We start from the raw sequence: 18,952 nt of genomic DNA on the forward strand, positions 1-18,952 counted from the left end.
CTCCTTCTCCTCCCCTAGACTTTCTCCTCTCTCCTCTTGAAGGATGATAATGTTAGTCGTTATTTACGATTAACTTTTGTATTGAATAATTATATGAAATTAGCATTTTTCCCTCAATTTATGGTTTTTTTTTTGTAGGAATTGTACATATTTTCAAGTTTAGTTTGATTTTATTCAGTAGATACTCTCATTTTGTGAATTAATATTGAAACCACTTTAGTTTCAGGCTAAAAGAAGAGAAGGTCAAGCAGTTGGTGTCTGGCTAAGCGAGGCATATGCACTTAGCAAGTGACATTCACTAAGCGATGCACTCAGCTCACTTAGCGTGATGAGAAACCCTAGAAGAGGATTAGTCAGAGATGTGCTCACCCAGCGTGCCGCAATGCTCGCTCAGCGAGTCGTTTGTCTCTTCTCGCGCTCAGCGCGCCCAGCTCGCTAAGCTAAAATTCACTAACTCGCGCTTAGTGAGCCAATCTCACTAAGCGAGCCTTCAGAATCTGAAACGTCAAGGAGACTTTAGAACACTAAAGTTGGCGGAAACTAAAAGGGGATTAAAAAAACAGAGCCAAGAGAGAAGCTAGAGCAACAGAAACAAGCCTTTAAGAGAGTTTAGGTTAGAGGAGTGAGATCAGGGTTCTAGAGGTTGGAGGAGACATCCGCAACCATTTTTAACCATTTTCTTCCCTCAACATCTATCCTTTGTGCTGAAGTTTCATTACTTGTAATGGAAGGCTAAACCTCTTGTTGGGAAGTTCTGCTGAATCTTTGATGTAAAACTCTCTTACTATCTATTTAATGTTATTTTTATGTGTTCATTGCTTTTATCTATGCTTATTTTTGTATGTTTGTGGCTTGATCACCCATTTGTGTGTATAGTTAGGATTTTTAGTACTGGAAAGTGCTTTAAAACCTTAGAACTTGATAGAGCAAGCTAGAAAATTGTATATCTAGGAATGGAGTGTAGTGATCTAGTCCTTATTATGCTGTAATCGTAATGCAACTCTTTTAGACTAAGTTTGTTGAGGGATCAAGGACAAGGTTTAAATAGAATTAGGCCCATTCACTTGAGGGATCTTTGTTTAGGTAATTTCTTAGCACAAGAACACTAGGATAATATTAAATAAAGAAAAATATTTAACAACATCAAAGGAAATTCAGTAGAACGATCCAACGCTTTTTACTTGACTGTTTTTACTTCTCAACCTCTAGATATTTTAATTTGTGTTTAACTAGATTTTTATACATAAATCCAACTCAACATTTACTTGCTTTACACAAATATTTGCTCATTAAACATATATCTTCTGAGTAAAACAAGTTTCCTGTGAATACGATATTCGGTTTGTACCATTTTATATTACTTTGTACAACTCAGTACACTTGTTGATTAGCATCGCAGAATATTAGTGAATAAGTTTTTGTTGCGAACGAAACATATATAGTCTTGGGTGAATCTTTTGTTCCTTTTCCACTGAATAAAAAAAATAGAGAGAGAGAGAGAGAGAGAAAGAGACGTTGGGGCAATTAATTAGTGTGGATGGAGAAACTATTCCGGAATTGCAAAAGAGTGAGAGTTACATTGCATGTGGTGACAAAAATAAAGGGGGAACGCAAGGGATGGAATATTTGATTTTGCCAAGAGGGGTGCAAGTGAGAGTGTTAAGAAATAGAAAATATTTTTTTAAATACCCTTTTAATCATTTTATGTTTTCAAATTAAAGTTTATAAAAAAAATTGAAAACTTAAAATCACCCAAAAAGAATTAGTTAGATTAATTATATTAGTCTCTTGTTTTTGTCTATTGGATCTAACTTAGTTAAATGATAAGAGTGTGTAAGTTGTTGTAAACTCCCGATTTATTATTCCTATGAATATAAAAAGGTCTCCCACTTTTTTGTAAACGCACTTAGAGTACTTAGGAAACATTTGAATATAGAGTAGCTAAAACTAAAAGACATGAAAATAAATAAATAAAGGGAAATAAATGTTTTAAATAAACCAAGGTGCATTGAAAAGGAATCATCCTCATACATAATCCTCCAAATCCATTTTTTTTTATTAAATGTATTTTTTATTCAAATTTTTATGTTAAAAAGATTTCAAACATCCAAATAACAAAGAATTTGTGAAACTCTATTAGCAAGCAACTCGTTCTCTTGCTTTGTCTCTCCTTTTTTTTGTATTTTTCTACTTTGATTTTTCCACTTTTTTCCCATATATAGAGAATTCTTTTCATGGGGAGGTAAGGAAGAGATACACGCATATACACATAGGTTCAAGCATCAAAGTTAAAAACAATAGCATTACTTTAACATATAGTTAAACCATTGTCTGTACTTGTGTCCAATTACAGAAAGTGCTAAACAAGTCTGCAACTTTTCTGGTCACAAAGTTACATTTAACAACATCCAAAACACAAATCTAAAAAGCATATAGACAATAAGGTAAATCATCATATACTTAATTCAATAAGATTGATCAAAGGATCCATCCCTGCATGAAATTAGTTTCACAAGCCATGCTCTTTGGAACATTAGAAGCCTCAGCTTGAACATATTGATGGTACCTGCTCAAAGTAAGAGGTCAAATTAGAATTTGTGATCATGGAAAAGCCTATGATTTGCATTTCTGTTTTGGGATACCACCTACACAAGTTTGAAACTTTTCATGGCATAAAGTTCATATTTCATTTGATCAGGGTTTTAATTTGCATAAGTTTGTTTAAGGGTTTGAAGTGTGACCCAGTTAGTTGTTGGACAAATAACCACGCCTGTTCTTGAAATGTTAATTTTATTTCACATTACCTTTGCTAACAAAATTATGAACACTAGAGACCATAGTATGTTTGTCTATTTAACTTTTGGTGTAACTATCATCTGCTTAAAAGAAATTTTCATTAATTACCCTATTTGCAAAAAGGGTTCTGCCTGCTGGTAATCCATAGGATTGGTTTGAGGAGGCTGCTGAAAGTGAAAGCCACTATTTCCAGCTTCTGAAGTAGAGCTCAACAAGCTTTCCATAGCTTTAAGATTAAATCCCTCTGCTTCAAGCTGAAAAGGGAAATTCAATTGATAAAGAAATTAGAATATATGTGTTAATTAATTGAGAAAAAATGTGTCAAGACATTATCCTGCACTAAAATGGTGCGCATCGATCTACGCTTAAATTGTTAGGTGCTACATTGTAAAACCTTGAGTCTCAGTTGCTTATTCATGTCTCCAAGATGGCGCTCCTGCAAGATGGTTGAAAAATATCAAAATTGAGTAAATTAACGAACACGGATCCATAATGTATATTAAGATTTCAATTTGTCTTACAAAAACATACTTGGACAGTAATTGACTTGTTAAAAAGTTAATTTGACTATATATAGAGTATAGACAAAAGTAAAATTATAAGGCCAAAATAAGTGTGCAAGTAACATTTCTCACCCTTCTGCGAAGCTCTTCCATTTGTTCAATCATGATTTGTGTCTGCAATTGAAATGAAATTTAAGTAATGTCATCCAAAATTCTTTCTTTCTAGCGTCTCAGCTGGCAGTACAACTTATAGTGTGTAAAACAGATTGAAACTAGTTCGTCGTATGAAATACACAAAAACCTCTATTGAGATTTTCATTTAAAGCTTCAAACAAATTAAAATTAAAGCTTGTTTAGAAACTTGGTCATTACCAAGATTGCTTCCCATTTAGTTAATGCTATCTGTCTCTGAAGTCTCAAAATTGGTTGTTTAATTTGGCACACACATCTAAATCAAAGTATATTTTACTGAATATTAGAAATTAACTAGATATTGACATGTTTGTTGCACGGTTAAGAAATGCATCTTTTATTTTGAAGAGATTTAAATTATATAAATAAATAAATTTTACCTTGAATTTTTACATTCATTAATGGCTACATTCATCAATATTAAGATTTCCTCTCTTTTTTGAAAGGCAAAATCATATATATTATGTAAAAAGAAAGGATTTACACATGTTTGTAACCTGTACAAGATGTTAGTAACATGTATCAAGATTTCCTCTATATATCTTGAAGTTGGGATTTTAGTAAAAAATGAGATAAATACTTTGAAGGAAGTATATGGTTTGTTTAATTTTCATAAATTTAATTTTCTTCCCTTGAATGTTTTGATATTAACTCATTGTAGAAGTACAAATTAGGGCTTTGACACCAAAAATAAAAAACTAGCTAACTTTACAAATCTTTTGGCAAGTAAACTCCTTCCTCTATATCCTTTTTTCCCCTTACCTCAGCCTTATATCATGTGGAAACAGTAATTATACGTACACATACACTTATATATATGATCACAAACAGTATGATGCATAGTCTAGTTAAAGTACTGGAAAGATTGCTGTCAGTTCTTGTATATAGGCACATGCGTTACAACCTAATTAAGGTATAGTACCATCAAGAATCCATAGAGCAATAAAGAGAAATTCTACAAATATTTGTTCGCACCTTCCTTTGCCTTGCTTGTGCTAAAGCCCCTTCAAGCTGTTTCTCAAGATTCTGCAGCTCCTTTATGTTCAATGGTCCAAGATCTTCCCCAAGCAAATGCCTAAAACAACAATACATTGGAAAGTTAATTAACTTTACATGGGTGGTTATGATTTTCTAACCTTTGTTACTATATTAATTAACTCCTTTTGTTTGTGATTAAGATACATATGCATGTGACTGCTGAAAACATGATAATATATTCATCAGAAGGTATTAGATATTAGATATATATTAAAACAAGTCTATTCTTTAGAAGAGGCATAAGTGATTACCTCTGGGTCCTTTGAAGAGAATCATACTTTGCCTTTAGCTTTGATACCTCTTGGTACCAGCTCTGATTACCAAAACAAAAAATTCATAAATATTCACTAACAAGAACAAATTAATTAACTGCTGTTATATATAGAGATGTATCATATCATTAAGACTTAGATTAATATATATACTATATTGTTGTAGACAGGGCTATCTTTTTGCATTAATTCTTTCTAAGAAAAATAATTCACTACTAATGGATGGAAGAATGAAGTGTGCTTAATTTTACAAGCATGCAACATTGCAACAACAAGAACAAAGCCTTGTCTTATATACTAGGTTAATTAATTTCACAAGCTTTCTGGAAAAAAAAAAGTTTTGTACAAATTAATATTGATTATTGTCCTTTGTCACCCTTGTTATTTTTGTTTTATAGGATCATAGATCAAATTATACCACGTAGCTGTAAAAAAAAATCTCACGTAGGAATTTAAAAAATTTAGAAAGCATGAGTAGCAGACAAATAGTTTTAGAAGACACAAGGCAAAACTGTTTAATTGAACTTGAGTTAGTGAACACATGCGTACCTGAGTTTCACATTCAACGTGTTCGTCTTGAGGAGTAAAAGAGCTACGATGGTATCGCTCAATAGTTTTGGTAGTCCTGCAAATTAAGGGAAACTGATTGGTCAATATTAGTACAAAGCAAATTATGTAGTTGTGTAAATGTTGACACTTGATGTTTTACATAGGAGATTAAAATGGTGAAAAATAATTATGAATCATTGAAAATTATATTTAAACAAAACTACGTGTTTTGAAATACAATTATTATTTTAGCATTAGAAGTTAAAGACTTCAATTTTTTTCATATGCTTCGGTTTAAATTTGAAGGATTCGCACAGGTGAACTGGTTAGCAATTAAAGTTTAATACAGAAGATATATACGTGGATTATAAAGTCCAAATTCTAAATTACAAAGTTTAATACGCAGAACATATTATGACCCACAAAATAATTTTGAGGCTAATAAAATTGATGTTTGGAAAACATTTTTTAATTTTTTTAGAAACTTATTATGTAAATTATTTTTTAATATAATTTATCAATTAATTATTTTTCCTCTTTAAAAAATGTCTCTGTACACAAAAGACAACTATTTTTTTGGTTATTTCACACAAAACTATTTAAACAACTTATTCTTATATATTCGATCGCTTTTATGTGACATATAAACAAAATTTGATCGAAAATAAAAAAATCATTAAACCTTAGTATTCCATATAAGTGTTTAATTATACATGGTATCAAAACTGATTTCAGACAAATTACCCAAATATGCCCATAGCCTGCAGACATGTTCTATATATCAAACCAAATATCCATACAAAGCCAATGTCCACGAATAACTTATTTTTTTCTCAAATATTTTACGAAATTTAACTAATTTGCTTTTCAAAATCATTTTTCTTTCATTCGGTGTATTATGAACATATATATAATTAATGTATAGATTAATTTGTAATTGCAACGAATGAAGATCAATTCTTGTATTTTTGAAAAAAAAAATGGAGAAATTATAGCAAGTGTTTCAAATCAAGTGCCACTGTACCAGTATAGTATGCCTTTCCACAAAGCACGAACAATTTTACTTATACTTAATACCCGGAATAAATCTATTTCCATGACAAATATGGTTAAGATTACAAAATGAGATATCTACAAAAATATGAAATTAATGACTCTCCTAGTAGATTCAAAAAGAGTTTATCTTTGCAAAAAATAAATAAATAAATAAAAGATAATACATATATCATTAAGCTATTTTCTATTCAAGACAAAGGTAGAGGTAAACAACCAAATTAAGCTGACCAAAACGAAAAATCTAAACGTGAGCATCATTTCCGATGGATTTTCTAAGACGGACATATGCAAGAACACCTAAATAATTGTTTTCAGAGAAAATTAAATGCTGGAATAAGAGAGAAGGAAACACGCAATCCAACAAACAGCAAAAAAGAAGAAAAAAGGGGAATTTCTCTTTCTCAATCCCTAACTATCACCATATAAACTTAAACATTTCAGCCAAACATGCGAAATTTTTGCCACAGATGTCCTCGATCATATTCACAATATGTTAGTATGTCAGAAATTGTAATTGTAATTTTAGGTTAAATCTAAAAACAAGATATACAGAAACGTATTTAGTCTTTTTATTATATTTTTTTTCCTTTTTCATATTTTCAACAAGTCGTGGCTTAACCAGACTCAAACAATACCTCTTAGGGCTAGCAAGCAAAGGAAGAAAAAAAAACTGTTCAACGTTTTTTATAAAAAAAAAAAAAAAGACCAATTGGTAAAACGTAATCATTAATCATCATGCAAGATGAAAATATAAACCTAATTAAACTAACTGCAATGTTGGATAAGCTATCATTCCTTCATAAACATGAAAAAAAAAGCACTCAACATTACAGGTTTATTATTTAAGGAGATTCCCTGGAAGAGAGAGAAAGAAAGAGAGAGAGAGTCAATTGATCATCTAAAAAGACCTAAGAGTAAAAGACAACAAGAGAAGCAGCACCTATCTGTGATTGCTAAGTCCAAATTGAGCAAAACACCCCATATATATATGATGATCAATCCCCTCAAGAAATGAAGACACAGCAATTGCTTTTGGGACACATAACATAAGATAGAGCAATCTCTGAGAAGATACAATGATAGAACCGAAAGATCAAAGGACAAAGGTTAAGAACCAGATTCTTGAGTGTTAAAAAGTTCAAGGCTTTCAAGCCATAATAAATAAATAAAATTATATATATTATATTGTTCCCGTATAGAGAAAGATGTTGTGAAAGCCCTAGATCTTGCACAACGGTACAAGAGAGTTATCACTTATCAACAGCCTTGGACTTTACCTCACCACCACCATGTCCATTTTAATTACACTATGTTACAAAACTGGGTACATATGATTGCTTTTTTCCTTTTCAGTTTTTTCTTGTTTCTTCTTTTCCTTGTGATAAAGAAGGAAAATAGATATGTACTGTTCCATCAGTATACGTAGCTAGATCAGTGCGCAAAGCTGAAACCTTTAACTCACAATAGAGAGATATCAGGTGGAAGGATGATGAAACGTGTCGATCCGTGATTGGGATGAAGCAAAACCTCATGATATTTTTTCCTCTCTAATAACCTTGCCATGAAAGCTCCTAATAGAACCCCACAATTGCAAAATAATAATAATAATAAATAAATAAAAAGAAAGAAAAAAGGAGAATAAATCGTAGAGGGCACAAGATCCACTGATCCAGAAAGAAGGTGTCAGGTGCATGTGTTAGAGAAAGAAGCTAAACAAAGAACGGTGACTGATAGAAAGAAGAAGAACACAAGGGACAAAAGAAAATTGATTAAAAAAATAAAATAAAATAAAGGGTGGAAAGTGAGTGATGAAAGATGTGTGTAGGTTGAATCTTAAATACATCAAATTCAGTCGTGGCAAAGTAAAGGAAGCCAGAAGCAGAAACCAGTGACCATTTTGGTGAAAGAAGCTGATGCAAAGAAGAAAGTGTGTTTGCTCAGAGAAGAAGGTATCTATCTATCTCAGCACCACCACACACACACTCAGAAAAAAAATCTAAAATTTTAATACCTATTGGGATTTGCACCTCACAAAAATGGACACAAAAACTTTCAAAAAAAAAACAAACAAAACAGACACAAAAATACGTGCACAAATTAAAGCAATAAGTGTAGGCTAAGATTTTCGCGGTTCATAGATAGATAGATAAAGAGAGAAAGAGAGAGATAATACCCAACACTTCCAAATTCATAGAGCTTGCCACGGCTTGAGAAAATGATGAGAGCAACCTCAGCATCACAGAGAACTGAGAGCTCATAGGCTTTCTTGAGCAAACCGTTCCTTCTTTTTGAGAAAGTTACTTGGCGGTTGATTTTGTTCTCTATCCTCTTCAGCTCAACTCTCCCTCTACCCATATCTCTCTCTCTCTCTTTTTCTTTGTCTCGAAACAATAACTCAAACTTTATCAATTATTATTAGAAATATATTGAGGTTCTGTGATCAACCCTTGATATAGAAGAGAGAGTGAAGTTTAGCGCAAAAGGGGAGAGAGAGAAAAGAAAAAAGAAAGAGAAGCTAGGCAAAGTAGTAGTACGTAGCTAGTAGTTGTTGTGATGAGATAATTGTGTGTGTTGTGTGTTCCAGAGAAGTGAAGTTAGTGTGCTATATAGAAATAGACAATGAACACAGAAAAGGGGCACACTTGATCTTCTTTTACAAAAAAAATGGAAACCCCAGTTATTCTTATTTCTATCTCATTCTCTTTTCCCAATTTAATTTTAGTAAATATATATATATATGGTCCCTTCCTTATACCTTCTCACTTTCTGCATAGTCTTAATTTTTTGCTGCAGTTTAGGGCAAGTGAAAGGAAAGTTCCACTCTCACGCGCCAGTGCCTTCCACGCGCCCCATGTGAAGGCTTCTCACACTTTACAACTCATAGCAGTATTTGTGGAAATGCACTAACCACTTGCTGCTAACTCTGTTTACCCCAAAACTGGTTACCATTGTGATATCATCATGAAACCCTTTGCAGGTTGATCAATAACTTGGTACAGTTATATCAGGGAGATAAGATAGTCGTCCTCATGGATTTTACACCATCATATAATAAATTAAAATTCACCAACAAAACAAAATTGTTGAGGTTCTAATTAATTATTTTATGTCCATATGTCACTTACTCCCATAAACATGATTGTGTAAATCAGTTTTGTATTTTGAAGAGAAAAAAAGAAAGAGAGCACAAGGGTATAACTTTGAAGCCACGTTACTGTCATCATTAAATATTGTTTTGCTTGGGATGATTGTACTCTGCTATGAGTCAATTATCAATTAAATGATTATTAGGTATATATTCATGTTGATGTATTTAATTATAGCTTAATTACTACTATATTGTTTCTCAAATATGAGAAATAACTAATTAGTATGAGCCATCAAGTTCTTCATGAAGGTCTTCTAATGAAAGAGATTAAACTTTTTTTTCTTAATTATGACAGTGTGATCTTGAGTTTGATGTTTTTATTTATTTATAAAGGTTAGTTGGTTAATTTTGTTAAAAATATAATCAGATAAATGAAAAAAAAAATTGGGAGAAAATATTAGTAACAGCTTTTGAAAAAGTTAAGGAAGACAAAACCTTTGTACTTTATCCCTATGATAAAGAGACATGATGTTGATCGATGCGATTATACACGTTCTAGCTAGAACATAAATTCTATTACCGGGAATTTTGTGCACGTTTTCCTCTCAGTAAATTAATTAAGTTAAATTGAACCCAAATTTCATGTTCCAAAAGTTTGTCTTCTCCACTTTAGGATACACGGACATGACCTTCTACCATAGACCAATATATAGTGGTCACTAGATAATCAATAGATTACAATATATAGTAACATTATTTGAAATGTGGTCATGACCTCACAATATATATACTCTGATTGATCATAGTCTAATGTTACTTTTTTAATGTGATACACTAATAACAAACAATAATTTTAAGACCCATTAAAATAAAATACTGATTAATATTTTTGTCTGAGATTTTTTTTAAGGGATGACTCTGCCGTTAGATGAAATTCGAGAGTCATTTAAAATGTTCGACAATGTATATTAACAAAAAAAGAAAAAAAAACGGCATAATGATAAACAAAAAAGCTAAAACACATCCTAAACTTCAACAACAAAAATAGAAAAACGCGTTGATGTGTGTACAAATGAAACTGTTTCTCGCATAATAGCTAGCAAAATCAAATTTCTAGTGACAAAGCATATATATGACGATCCTCTCGGAAATTACATTAAGAGTATTTTTGGATAAAAAATTTTAACTAAGGAAAATAATTTATCAGAAAATTTGAATTTCTGTAATCTAGAATTCATTGTTTGGATGTTTTTTTGTGAAGAATTTAAAATTTTAGAATTTTAAAACAGAATTTTAAACAACTAAAAATCTGGAATTTCAATTCCTTTCTAAAAGATGAGAAATTGAAATTTTCTTCTTACCGTCTTCTTCAAGAAACACCTTCGAAGATTATGGAACATCAATCGAACTTGAGAGCGTAGAAGAACACATATAACTAGTACATCAATCATATCTTTTCTTTTTTTTCATTCATTTTTTTTTTCACCTCATAATTTTAACTTTTTTTATCCAAATACAAAATTTTGAAAATAAAAGAATTTCAATTGAAGTATTTAAAATTTTTAAAATTTAAAATTTCTCAAAATTTAAAATTACTCAATCCAAGTAACATTTATATTTCGGCTAAAATTGCAACTGAAATAATGTTACTCAACGTCAACACAGATTAAACAAATTAAACGTGTTATACGAGAGTAGCCATGAGGTCTCTTTCAGACATTGAAAAGGGAATTTGTTGGCATCGTTGATGGTAATTAATCACTTCAAGTACCCCTCCAAACCCTTACATAAAGGCATTGAAAGCAATTTGAAAGATGTTCAATTGGCTTCAAAAGCATCACACTATAGACCGCTACTCATACGTATACATAACCCTATATTCGCGAACTGACAACACCTATGCATTCATAACATGTATCATATGTGTGTGAGTAGCTTTTCAAGAATCTCATGTGCAATGAACCCTATCAATTTAAGACCAATTCCTTCTGCCCCTATCCTTTAGAATAACCTTGTTGTCGTGCACATCTGACCCCTTAATATTCACCTAATGGGTAGACTACGTACTATAGCTATATCACACCCTCAAAATGTAACGGATTTGGTAAATGTGAATTTCCATCTATACATTAATTGGTATTATTGTTGTTACTTGTTAGTGTTTGTTGCTTTCACCCCGGACATAAAGAAATAGTACATTTGGGTACGAATGGGCATTCATTTTGAACAATGCACATAAAAGAGGATGAAAAGTGACAACAAATGGGAAGACGGAAAATTAAGTAGCATACATCTTCGGTTGGGAAAGTGTACACATAATCTTCTTGGGAAATCACTAAGCACTGTTTTTCTGCATATATATATATATATATATATAGTAGCAAGTGTCAAAGTAAAATTTAAAAATTAAATTAAAAATAATATTGAAATAAATTAGTTAAAAATATAATAAATTGATAAAAAATATAGTTCATATAAATTAAAAAAATAAAATTATAAGAATATAGTATTTAAATCATTTTATAGATAAATTAAAATGAAATATGTAATTTATTAAAGGAGACTAGACTTATTTACAAGATAACGTACTTAAATCTATAAATTATTTATCATATATTTAAAATATAATTTATATGTTCAAAACAATATTTATTGCAAATTTTAATTATAATATAAATTATATATTTAAAATATTTATTTAGCATAAATTTATACAAAATAAATATTTATTGTGCGCACAGATTAAAATACTAGGCTTTTTAACACGCGTATATAAAGGGAGATTAAGCTCTTGAGTCTGGAGTGTTCCTTGCCCAGCCCATTCAGAAAAAAAAACAATTAAAGGGAGATTAATATGCTTAATTACTATTTTGTAGCAAACAAAATGGAAAGACCACCAAAGGCGGCTAACAAGTGATGCTGCTATAGCATGTGTCAAACTCAAAGGCATATTCCAGAGAGTTTAAGATTGTCTGTTTTCATTTTTTAAGCATTGACTCAGGCTTATGGTTCCATGCCATAATCGTACCCGGTTTACGAATTTAAATTGTAATAATTAAGAACTTATGGCTTTTGGCTAGCTAGAAAGGTTTTTTTTTATATATAAATCACATGTATATTTTTTTATTGAAGACAATCTTATTTAAATGGGATAAAATTATTATGGGTGTAAGAAGGTTTTTATATTCATGTTTCTTGTGTATAAGGGGTTTTTATATTTTCACGCAGATTTTGGAAGATAAGATGATCTTCTGAAGGAGAGTGTATATAGTGTTAGAGAGAGTTGTTTACCTAAGACTTCTTAAGCTTATTATAAGAGTTTTATTGAGCTTATTAATTAGAGCAGTGTTTCTTGTGTGATGAGACATGGGAGATGCTTTGGAGGTGAATCGCTTGATTTGTAGTGTCTCTTATTAACATATTGTGTGTTTCTCATAGTTACTAAAGGGACTCTAGTATGCAAGAGAATGGTATACTCGAGTGTGGGAAACATTGAGTTGTAGTAAGATGATTGTTAATACAAATTTACAATGTTTATATTAATAGTTATTATAATCTAATTTCTATTAAACAAAATTTATATCGACAAGAACAACCCTAAGATTAAACTACTAATAAATTATTCTTTATAATGAAATAAATTTTAAAAACTTTTAGACCATCATTTACTTTTATAAATTGAAATAATCTCTTTCTCATCTAGAATGATACAATCTTTGAATGACTTCAACATTTTGCAAATTGAATATCGTTTAAACTATATTTCTGAGTAACAAAAACTTCTGCCCCTTGAGTTCCTTTGCCCGTCTCATAATTAATATCTGATATGCGTACGTGGACGCAGAAAGTTCACAATCGTCCCTCCTTATTGTCTCAGTGTCTGCATCTCTGTTAGTTAAACATTTAGGGTTATAAAATAAAGTCTAGTGCAAAAAGGATTACGCATTTATGGGATTGATGCCTGCAGCTGATAGGTCTCAAAATGTTCTCTTATATATATACAAGTTTCTTTTTATAACTTTAATTTATTGTATTTTTAGCTGACTTTGTATAAACCTCTAATTATAATAAGGACACCTAATTTTACATTTTTATTTTATTTTTTTCTAAATAAAAATAAGAGAAATTTATTAAAATTTAAAAATAAAATATATTTTTAGTCTTTATAATTTCTGTCAAATGTGATCAAAAGTCTCTATACTTTTTGTATCCATAAAATTGGTTGTCAAACGTTAAAAAATATGCGAATAATTATTCTCTAAGAATTTATTATGTGTTTTTTTATTTTAAAATGATTAGATTCACATTTCTTTTTAGTTTGAGAACAAAATTTATCAATATGAAAATATAAGAATCTTGATAGATCATGTTTGACCGAAAATTGAGAACTTAGAATTAGAACACATTCCCCCCCCCAAAAAAAAAAATACTATATATGATGAAACAATTGTTACAAGGAGGTTTGAAAGTATTTTAGCATGATGTTTGAGTGCTGTTTATTATGCTGAATTAATTAGCTAACCTAGTTAACTCAAGCAAAAGAATAATGTTCGAATTGGCTTGGGTCTTCGTTTTTTTTTTTTTACTGCAATTGGTTTGGGTCTTAATCACCTAATAAGTAATAGGCTACCTTTAAGAATTTTACCAAGCAAAATCATTCAATTTAAGAAATCGCTAATTGTTTTATAATAACTGCTAATAAATAACCTTTTCTTTATCGTAACTTGATCAGGGTAATTTATCTAAGCTTTAAAAGGGAATTGTATAACTTGTTAGAATTCTTTTTCTCACATTACTACTTTTAACTTACGAAATAGTACTCAAATATTTTTAGTTTTATTTTTTAAATAAAGTTATATAATTATGATTTTTTTTGTGTGCGTGTTTTGTAAGACCTGCCGAAAATATATATTGTAATTGAGAAAAACATTTAACAAAAAACACAAAAATGAATGTATTTCTCAGTTGAAAATGCTTTTTTTGTTAGTGGGTAATTGGAAAGGAAAAAACGAGAATTGCAAGTTAAGTCTTGATTTTGGGAGCATCATATTCAACTTGAATCAATTGGAAACAAATAATTGAAAATTTCCTCCGGTCCCCGTTAGCTTAAAGTTTTTATAGGACACATCTTCCATTTTCCTAAAAAGGTCACTTGACTATTGACGAATAGGGCAATCTTATCATATAAAGTGAACCAGCAATTAATTTTTAGATTCTAGAGATTGTGTTCCTATTGGAGTTTTCCATAAAAGGTTAAGAACCCTCAAATTTTCAACATTGTATTAGGAACTTAATTAACAAGTGTCCCAGTCCATAAAAACGTCTGAAAAACATACAAAGGGCTACATTTAAAACCAAATCATAATCCAAGCATAAATAGTTTTAGCTTTTGCTTTGGACGATGACAATGCACTGCACCCATTTGTAGCCATCTTGCAGCCTTTTGTAAGATTCTTGACCACCAATTTACCGTGATGTTGGTAAAACTTTCGACTCATTATGAGCGAATTTTTCATTATTGAGTGAGATAGGTATGATTAACTGTTACTAGGTGATCGACTTCTTTTTTATTTTTTAATCATTACGTGACCTGTGATATATATATATATATAAATTTATTCTATGTGTTTGTTTTGAAAGTTAATGGTAAAAATGATTAAAAATTATATGCAGTAAACATGCATTTGAGGACGCACAAATAAATGCTTACTCATAAATTCTTACTATATGAGAGTTTATATCAGAAATTTTATTATTAAACTTATTAAAATAAGCTTAAAAGAACTTATTTTAGTAAATTTCACTAATAAATTTATTGAAAGAAGTTTAAAAAAGTTTAAGTCATTTTTTAAGTTGAAATGGTTAGTTTCATGAAAAAATCTCAACATTCCTTGAGTAATTGTCAATTTTAATTTTTTAAATCTTCAAAAACTTTAAACTTACACACCGATTATTTATAAGTAGACAAAGTCCGCAGTCAAAAATAAGTAGACAAAGTCTATATGCTGCAACTTTTTTTTAAAACGATTAAGACATCATATTATTTAACACGGTTTGATTGAGTAAGTTTGACATAAAATAATTCAGTAAAACTATTGCTATTGTAGTTTATCTCAAAACTAGAATATCACCTGTGAAAAAGTTGACAACAGATGTTAATCTCAACGTGAATACACATAAAATCTTTACGCGATTAAAAAAAATCTTATTATTTCATAAACACACATCCAACTACATAAACTTATTTTTTTTATTGTTATATATTTTTAAATATAAAATAGATCATAATTTTTAGTTAAGTGTGACAACATTTCTATATAACTATAGTAAGTCACTTGCTTTCAATACATTACTTCTTTGTAGGGTGTCACATGGTTGGACACATTTGCTGTGCCTTTCAAAATTGGCATGACCATAATTCATAAACATTATCATTTCCAATCCACGGGAACACCATAAACCAACAAGCTCCAAGAAGAAGGATTTACCACAAAGGGTGTGAGAATATGAAGAGAGTTGAAAAGGATAAAAGGGGGAGGGGGGAGGGGGGGGGGGGGGGGGTGTGAAATGAAATAAAGTGAGAATTGAAGTCACATGACATTAATAATTTTTCTACACATGTGGGGTCCAATGATATATTCCACACAACATCACCAATAACTTATTATCCCCTTAGGCTTTTAGGGTGGGTAGTTTAGGGCTTCTAGTTGGAGAAAGCTTTCATGGGTGTGGAAAGGGACATTAATGCCAGTCTCCATTTTTGGGGTGTGGCCCCCTCTCACTGTTGCCATCAGCCACTTGAGCTTTCAAGTCCTCTCATCTCATCACCACTACTGAGCGTGCTTGCTGGCTTTGCATTGCTTCCCTTTGCAGTGAATAGGGAACAAAGAGTACGCAGTTTTTTGGAATTGTAGTTTGTCTCTTACTTGAAAATTTAATTCATTTCATTTGATTTTTCCCTAACTTTGCGACCTGAATGGTTGTGGATATTAGGTGGGGAAATGCATGATGATGATGATGATAGTTGCGAGACATGACACTGCACCTTGTTCCCAGCATCGAGCGTTGAACTTTAAAAGAGGCCACTTTCATAGCACTGCACCTCATGTGCACCGTGGGGCTAGCTACCCTTTGCATGTTTTCCAATCCCCCCTTTCATGTAGAATTTGTGGTAATTTGATCGTGTCCTACTCATTTAATGGAAATTAACTTTCTTTTCGTACTAGGTCATTAATTTGAAGAATCCATCAATAAAATTAATAATTATTTTTTGTCAAAAAAAACTTAATTGATAATATTTAGTAAAGTTTCTCTTTTTAACTAGGTGATTTTTTTATCTACGAGATCTAAATTTAAGATCTTAACAAATTTGAACTCAATTTTACTTAAATTAATAATATGTTGGCTAGTGGAAATTAATTTAAAATTATATGAATGAAATTCAAAAATAGAAATTTATTTTGTGTGCATATCTGTAAATAATGAAAGTGAGATTGAAATATCTTTAATCATATATGACATATTTAAATATATTTAAGGTATTATAAAAAATAATTTAATTAATTAAAATATAAAAAATAAGAGAAAAAAAGGAAAAAATTAAGAATTGAATCAAAATTGTAAATTTAACAAAATAAATAACGAGACTATAGTTATATTTTAGTCAATATAATATGCAAAATTATGTCAGAGAAAATTAAACAAACTTTATATACCTACGTCTTCTTTTATTTGAAAATTATACATAACTTCTTCGAATTATTATGATATGCTATATTTACACCCAAATTAAGGAAATGTTAATCATTTAACAAACACATGTCAAACACATGACTTTTATTTTTAAGAATATTTTAAAAACTAAAATGTGTTTTAATTTACTAATAAATCCTTTGCAATTAGCATGGTTTCAACATTTTTCTCATCCATCCACTACAACAACATGATCAAGCTACACAACCAACTCCATTCATTGTAGCAACCATGCTTTAGCCATCATATATTGAATCGCCTCCAACCCCTTAATATCTTCCATTGATCACATCTAACCCATGACTCGCTAAATTAATCCACCCTTAACAACTGCCACCATGCCACCACCCTCATCCCCTCAAAACCACACCAATTCATTGTTTATATTCTTCCCATCCTGTTAAAACCTATAACAAATCCACCACAGTAGAGTTATGTTGTGGTGTTCTACTTAAGAGATCAAAAGTTGTGAGAAGAAATGGGATTGTATTTGGTAGCTAGGATGACTTTTACACATTCACAATCACGGCACATGAAGAAATGAAAATTTGCAAATACAGGGTTCGAGCTAGGATCCCAGAGAAGAGGGGGATGGTGGGAAAAGGCCAGGTTTAATTTATGGGGTTATTTTACAACTCACAGTAACGGAGAAAGAAAAAATGTGTGTGTGGGTGCATGTAATGTATATATCTCAATAATGCAGAGGAGACGTGTGTAATTGCATGAATGACTTATGTGTATGTTTACTCAAAAGCAAAGTGTATTAACAATAATTTATAAGTAGTAAATTTAAATCTATTCAAAATCTCACTTTGTAGGCATTTCTCTTGGTCTCAAGGGAGTTCCTTGGCCACCCGATAATTAGATAAAATTACTTGCAATCTGAACTTACAATAATCCTTTGAATTTGATCACTTCTTGTTTTTCCAACATACAAGTGAATCTGAGGGTATCTTCCATTCTTCCCTTTCTTGTCAATTTTTGTACCTAAAAATGTATAGTCACTTATACAAATTAAACCCAATCCTGATCGATCAATCATACACCTATTTTTGGGCCATGTACTGGCAAATAACCGAATATTATTACTAGCAAAATATCTCTCTTGATTTGAAATTTTTTAATTTTTAATTTTAGAAAATAAATGTTAAATTATATTTTTTTTCAATATTTTTATAGGAAAACAAAAACAAAAAAACAAGGTAAAAAACCATATTTTTATAAATAAAAGTAAAAGATACATAAATTGAAAATATTTTTTCAAACAAAATAACCCTCACCAAAGGGCTTTGCATTCCGTATATAGAGAGAGTAATTTTACTTACATGACCACATTCACTAGTAAATTAATTATGTTCTACCATTTTTACTTTAGATTTTTTTTCTTGTTTTTTTATAAATATATAAGTTTATCTTTCATTCAAAGCAATTTTATTGAAAGTATGTTCCTATCCTAACCGCATGTTTAGGTCTGCATCTTTTGAGTTTTGACAATTTGATTCACAGGGGGCCTTTTGTAGAAGGAAAAAAAATGTGTGCACGGTAATCATGAATCCTAAATATTATAAATATTATGATTCTTAAGAATGATTAAATGTGTTGGATTAATCATAAATAATATTATATAAGTTTCATGCGAAAGTAAAATAATATATTTACTATAATCTTCAAAAGGAAAATATTTACTATAATCTTTAATTATTTAC

The 18,952-nt window shown here is 30.5% G+C and overlaps 1 protein-coding gene across 1 annotated transcript; it reads right to left on the reverse strand.

Annotated features, from left to right (window-relative positions):
* Nucleotides 1-2,270: 2,270 nt before the first annotated feature.
* Nucleotides 2,271-8,988, reverse strand: LOC114418513 (MADS-box transcription factor 6-like). The gene is made up of 8 exons (XM_028383898.1): nt 8,580-8,988; nt 5,351-5,426; nt 4,781-4,842; nt 4,467-4,566; nt 3,432-3,473; nt 3,191-3,232; nt 2,905-3,050; nt 2,271-2,566 (listed from the first exon to the last, which is right to left on the reverse strand). The coding sequence occupies exons 1-8, from the start codon at nt 8,759-8,761 to the stop codon at nt 2,479-2,481; spliced, it is 738 nt and encodes a 245-aa protein (XP_028239699.1). The 5' UTR covers nt 8,762-8,988; the 3' UTR covers nt 2,271-2,478.
* Nucleotides 8,989-18,952: the final 9,964 nt, after the last annotated feature.

Source organism: Glycine soja, chromosome 7, assembly GCF_004193775.1.
Source record: "Glycine soja cultivar W05 chromosome 7, ASM419377v2, whole genome shotgun sequence".
NCBI lineage: Eukaryota > Viridiplantae > Streptophyta > Magnoliopsida > Fabales > Fabaceae > Glycine > Glycine soja.